Raw genomic sequence first — 6,422 nt, 5'->3', positions numbered from 1 at the left:
CATAGGAAAAGTTATCAACAGGCAGAAAATTATTTTTTGGCAGTGTAAGTAAACCCAGAAAAATATAGACTTTATTTCCCTAAATAGCAAGTCAGGAGGGATGATTTTAATTGAAGGAAAAATCTGAAAAGCTTTGAAATAAACAAAAAACTAGTATTAAAAAATATATATATATGATTAATAATTCCCTTCAGAGCGATGAATATGATGAAACAAATAGAATAACAAACTGTTTTGCCAAAACTGTTTTCGGATTGGCTAAAAAAAGGAAATAAATAAAAGGAAGAGACCACACAAGAAAAGAGTAAAAAAAAGAATAAAACACCGAAAAGAGGAAAGAGAAAAACGAGCAAGAGCGAGTCACGGAACTCACCAAGTTCTGCAGCGCCAGGAGTTGGTCGCGCGTCGTGTTGAGGTCCCTGAGGACGCCCTTGAGATCCTCCTGCTCCCAGGGGTCGAGCGAGCCCTTCTCCCGCGGCCACTGGTCCAGCGTGGCCTCCCGGACGAGACTCGTGGCCGGCGACGAGTTCTGGCTCCGTCCTTCGGGTTCTCGCGACCCTTCGTCAGTCGTCGTCGTCGTCGTTGTCGTCATCCCGCCGCCTCTCTCGTCGCCCAGGTAGTCTCGTGGGCTGTCCTGGGTCTCCTGCGGGGTGGTCACGCGGCTGCTGCTGCTGCTGGGACCCGCTGCGGCGCCGGGGATCTGCGGGAGTTTCCTGCGGCCGCTCATGCGATGGATGGTGTGGTACCTGGTGCGAGGGGGAAGGACGAGGCAGTCAGAGGGAGCCCTTGTATTTTTGCGCCACTGGGCTCATTTTAAGACTTATTCTAAGTTTGTGTGATGAGGTTACTTAAAATCCTGAATAGTGGTAAGTGTGTAGGTGCATTCAATAACAGCGTTTCTTTATTTTCCATGACCTGTTCGAACGCCAGGGGCCGACCTACCTGAAGGGGTTGTCGCTATCGTCGGCGGCCGGAGCCTGCTTCTGTGGGGCCCCGGGCGCGGCGAGGGCTTCGGGCGGCGGCTGGAAGTTGGCGTCCTTCCTGGAGAGGTCCTGCCAGAAGTTGAGCGCCGCGGGCCGCGTGTTGCTGCCGCGGGAGCCGGAGGAGTCGCGGCGCGGGGACGAGGCCTCCGCGTCGCCCTCCATTGACGTGTTGAGCGACGTATTGAGCGACACGTTGAACGACGAGTTGAGCGGGTCGTCCGACGACTCGTCCAAGTTCGGGCTGGGCTTGGGCGGTACGACAGGAGCGCCGCCGGGGCCTCTGCGGGCGTGTGACGACGACCCACCGCCCCACTGGAACTTGTGCGAGGCGCGCAACGAGTCGTACGCCCACCTGTTCGACGCAACCCTCCGCGGGAGGTTTTCGTACACAGGCGACGAGTCGCGGGCGGCTGCGGGCGTCCCCGTCATACTCGGATGCCGGCGCAGCCCGACAACGCCGCCTGCGTCCTCGGCCGAGGCGCCCGCAGCCATCATGCGCCGGTTGGCACTGAGGTTGGGTGTCTTCTCGGGCGCCGTGGAGGAGGGAGGGGCGTCGGGGCCCACGCCCACGTCTGAAAGAAGAGGGCGCACGGGGGTGCTGTTAAGTCTCTCTTTCTCCGTTCCTACTAATTTATTGTCTCATTTATAATGTGTCATTATCGCTTGTCTATTGATTACAGCGGAACTGCCTTCTTCCCATCAATTAAATGTGAATATAGTTATCATCAGTCATAAATCATATATTTTCTACAATACCATTTGTGGTCTATATAGCACAGCCATAATTCTTATTCAAAGTTTGTCATATATGCTCAAAATAATTTTCAATTCTATAACTAACATTATATAACGATGCCTTATTTCTAATAACCTAACATTATCATCAATTCCAGCATTTCGAAGAAATTACCTGGCCTGGTGCTACTTACCATGTGTGGTGGGGGGCGGCGCGCCTCCCGAGGACCTTCCTGACGGAGCGGAGGGCGTCGTGGCTTGCCCGGCGACGACGGCGGAGGAAGAGGACAGAGGAGAAGATTCTTGGTGATGCTGAGAAGACGTCGAGGAGTTGCTATTGTTGTTGTTGTTGTTTCCCTTGACGCTCTGGGGCTTGTAGTGCGCAGCCAGAGCGAGAATAATGCGCATGACGCTTTTCAGATTGCCTTCCACAACCTCCTTACTGGTGATGTGCGTCATGCGGATCCTCTTGGCGGCCATGAACTGCAGAACACGGTCCAAGTTCTCGCGCATGACCTGGGGAGAGTCCACGGCCCTTGCCACCCCCGCTACGTGCTCGCCGGCTGCGTGGGAAGAAAGGGGTTGGTTGAAAAAAAGTTTTATGGTAGGGTTTGGTTGGGAAAAAATCGAATTAAGAAGGATGTAGTATTTTGTTTTCCTTTTTGTGGGGATGTGGGGGTCGAGAAGGGAAGGAAAGGAGGGAGGGAAAGGAGAATGACGAAAAAGAGGGAAGGGAGGGTGAGAGGGTGAGAAGGAAGGAGGGAGAGATGGAAGAAGAAGCAGGGAGGGAGGAAGGAAGGGAGGGAGGAAGAGAGGTAGGTAGGTAGGTAAGTAGGTAGGTAGATAGGTAGGGAGAGAGGGAGGGATTAAGTAAACGGGAAGGGGGCGGTGAAGGAATATAAAAAACAATAGGAAAAAGTTACAAAAAAATAACTAAAATAACAAAACAGAAACACCCAAAAGATATAAGGCGTCCCAACTAAACTCTCCAATCACCTGAACCAGGCTTTGTGGCGTGAAATATTAACAAAACGCTCTCGGCGATACTCACAGATGATTTCGATAAGGTCCGCAAATACAACTCCACTCTGAAGGTCACGTCGCAGGTCGGATATAAGCGGTCGACCTCGTTTCCGAAGTTGAGAGTTCACCCAAGCCACGTAAGCCTGTTATTGGGGGACAAAGAGATGGTAGAATTATTGTCATATATATATTTTTTTTCTCTTTTATCTTTATGTTTTGTTGTGTAGATGTCACTCTGTGTCTTCATGAAAACTGTTGTGGTCATAATCTAAGATCTTTGTTTCACATAATAGATGTGTTATTTTTATTTGTTTGTTTTCTGGTTCTAAATAAGAGGTTAGGTTTGAAAGGTGGATTATCTTTGTGATTCTGGGCTAAAGGTGGATCGAATAACCCAACGCTGTGGAGCGCGCGATCCTCACCTGCAGCTGCTGCGTCCACTCCATCCACGACACTGAGGACGAGGTGGAGGGGCAGCCGTCCCCTCTCCTCTCCGGCTCAGCTCGGGCGGAGGGAGGCCTCTGCCCCCGGTGCTCGTCCACCACCTGGAGGCCGTCGGCGCCGTCAGCGTTCCTGTCCCTGCGCTCGTAGGCGGAGGCGGCGGGCATGTCCCTCACGCGCAGGGCGTCGCCGCGGTTGACCCTCGCCTCCTTGGCGGGGTCGACGCCGCGCTCGCTCGCGTACTGGCGAGAGTCCCTGCGGCCGCGTAGCCTCTCTTGCAGACGAGGCTCCAGGTCGTCGTCGAGGTCGTCTGTGTCGTCGACGGAGAGCTCGCGGAAACCCCTGTCGTCCCGCACCTCCATGTAGCTCCCCCTTTGGTCGCGGGAGTCCCTGAAGTCCCTAGGCAGGCTCGTCTCTCTGAAGCCCCTCAGCCTCAGGTTCTCTCTCGAGGTCCTCGCTTCCTGCGACTCCCTCAGGTCCTTCCGCGACTCCCGGGCGTCCCTCGGGTCTCTGTGCTCTCTCAGGTCACGTGACATTCTGTTGCCCCCGCGGTCGTCCTTGCCGCGAGCGCTAGCGTCGGGAATCTCGGCGTAGCGCGGCTGCGCGTCCGGGTACACGCTGTCGGAGAGGAGGGCCTCCTCGGGGGACGGCGCCCTCGGTGGGCCGAGGGGCGTGGAGTGGTGCTGCGGTCCCCCGAGGCTGAGCGGCGAGGCTCCCCCGGGGGAGGTGTGCGGCGAACCGTGGGCGCGCGCGGGGGCGACGCAGGGCTGCTTCGCCGGCCGGATCGTCGGGTACTGCACGGGGGAGGGGGAGGAGGACGAGGACGAGGACGAGGAGGAGGTGGCGGCGGAGGCGATGGACACCGGCGACGTCCTGGAGGCGTTGAGGAGGTCCTCGGTGGACTGGGAGTACGTGGCCTCGTCGGCAGGGTGAGGGCACGCCCCGCGGCCGCCGCGACCCCCGAGGGAGTCCAGCGAGCGCGGCCCCCCGCCGTCGCCTGCGCCGGGGGGAGTGAGCGAGTCGAAGCCCGAGTCGAGCTCCCTGGAGGGCCAATGCCACGCCTCGTAGGCCCCCCGCGGGAGGGACGCGGTCTTGGCGTCCTCGGCCCTCTCGTCGCGGGGGAATTCCTTCGTGTTCCTGCGCTCCCACGACTCGCGGATGTCTCGGAAGTTGTGTCCGTCCTGCGAGTGGTCGCGGGCGTCCTGCTGGCCGCGGAAGTCCCTCGCGTCCCACTGGAGTTCGCCGGCGTCCCTGGCGTCCCTATGGTCCCTGGGGTCCCTGGGGTCCCTGGGGTCCCTGGAATCCCTGGGGTCCCTGGGGTCCCTGGGGTCCCTGGGGTCCCTGGGGTCCCTGGGGTCCCTTATCTCCCGCTCGCGCCCCTCCCGGGGCTCCCGCGCGTCTATCTTGGGCGGCGGCGGCGGCTGGTAAGGGCCCCGGCTCGACCGCCTGCTGGTGGCGGGGTCGGGGGGCTGGTGGCGGGCGTAGGGCGGGGGCTGGTGCTGAGGCGGGGGCTGGTAGGGCTGCCTGGAGGCGGGGGGAGGGTTGGAGGGCGAGCGGAAGCGGGCGCCGGGCTCCTCTCTCGTGAAGCCTCGCCGGGGCAGCGTGCACGTCCCCGGAGCCTGCAGGGGGCGCTGCTCCTCCTGGCCGGGCACGGGCGGCAGGGGCGGCTGCGGGTGCTGCGACAAGGACTGCAGGGCTGAGCTGTGGGGGGGCACGGGCGGCGGCGGGTGCGACGGGGGCGGGGGTGGGCGGGACGACGGCAGCGGAGGGGGCGTGTCGCTGTCCAGGCCGCCTGACAATCTGCAAGAAACGAGCGAGATGAGAAAGGCGCTTGGGCGGCCGAAAAAAAAAGCTAGAGTGAATTTGAACACAACTAACGTACATTTTAGGGCAACATTAGCAATAAACGGTTCTTAAAACACACACACTCACACACACACACACACACACACACACACACACACACACACACACACACACACACACACACACACACACACACACACACACACACACACACACACACACACACACATATATATATATATGTATGTTTATATATATATATATATATATATATATATATATATATATATTTATGTAAAGACAACATAGCAACATTATTACAAATTAATTGACAATGTTAATAACATAAATGATTAATGTCAAGTAAAAAGTTTCATGCAAGTAATGGTGATATTACAACAAATAATAAAAGGTAAACAATTATTAAAAACACATTAAAGGCAGAAATACATGCTTACACTTAACATTAACATCAAAAATAGTTAAATCAGTAAGACCAGGAGCTTGACTTAACTTTCAAAATCCATAAATCAAATGAATTTAGCCGTAATGTGGTAGAGAAAACAGAGTAAGCGCCGTGATATCATTAAATTGTGTTATTTACGACAACTATGGCGATTCCCCCAAAACAAAAAAAAAAACAATTAAAAGACAGATGTTTTGCTTTTATCATAGAATTTATGGTTATACAATTGCCAGACTTATAAGATGGTGGGATAAATTCACACGTTTGTTTCTTTTTTTTCTTTTTTTTCTTTTTATGTGTGTGTGCGTGCGTGTGTGTGTGTGTGTGTGTGTGTGTGTGTGTGTGTGTGTGTGTGTGTGTGTGTGTGTGTGTGTGTGTGTGTGTGTGTGTGTGTGTGTGTGTGTGTGTGTGTGTGTGTGCGTGTGTGTGTCTGTGTGTGTGTGTGTGTATTCATGTTTGCGTTTTTGTGTGTGATCATCTTCCATTCCTATATGTTTATATATCCATACCTGTATAAATAAGCTTACCTGTATGTATATATTCAAGCAAGTATGTATCTTTTATATTTCCTACAAATACTAGACGCGTGAATCTACTACACTCATTCACACTCTTAGTGTAATTAAGAAACCACGCGTAAGATTTCTCATCTCGTCAGGAAAGTCTCAAAAAAGTGCAACAAAGTCACTCGTGGTTTCTCGCGTGAAACCAAATTCACACAGTTTGTAAACATTCACGTCACTTTTATGATATTTACACTATATACTGTTATGATGTATATACTTGCAATAAATACTTGTAATATACGGATCATTACACGTAACTAATGCTTAGTGCTAAATAACTAAAGAGAAGATCCTCAAGAAATATAATCACATTCCAAACACAATGACTAAAGAAAATGATAGCTGATTATTATAGTTACCAAGCTATTATTATGTCGATTTATTATATGAGATAATAATAAA

The 6,422-nt window shown here is 53.3% G+C and overlaps 1 protein-coding gene across 1 annotated transcript in view; it reads right to left on the bottom strand.

Moving 5' to 3' along the window:
• Positions 1 to 6,422, bottom strand: part of LOC125042012 — a 60,189-nt gene that overhangs the window by 11,190 nt on the left and 42,577 nt on the right. Inside the window, exons 2-6 of the mRNA XM_047637473.1 lie at positions 3,164 to 4,982; positions 2,770 to 2,884; positions 1,913 to 2,281; positions 943 to 1,555; positions 374 to 746 (exon numbers count right to left, since the gene is read on the bottom strand). Of these exons, the coding sequence (XP_047493429.1) occupies positions 374 to 746; positions 943 to 1,555; positions 1,913 to 2,281; positions 2,770 to 2,884; positions 3,164 to 4,982 (3,289 nt within the window). The remainder of the gene's footprint in view (positions 1 to 373; positions 747 to 942; positions 1,556 to 1,912; positions 2,282 to 2,769; positions 2,885 to 3,163; positions 4,983 to 6,422) is intronic.

Source organism: Penaeus chinensis, chromosome 31, assembly GCF_019202785.1.
Source record: "Penaeus chinensis breed Huanghai No. 1 chromosome 31, ASM1920278v2, whole genome shotgun sequence".
Lineage (NCBI taxonomy): Eukaryota > Metazoa > Arthropoda > Malacostraca > Decapoda > Penaeidae > Penaeus > Penaeus chinensis.
Note: the sequence above shows the minus strand (reverse complement) of the source record. Positions and strands in the feature narration are given on the sequence as shown.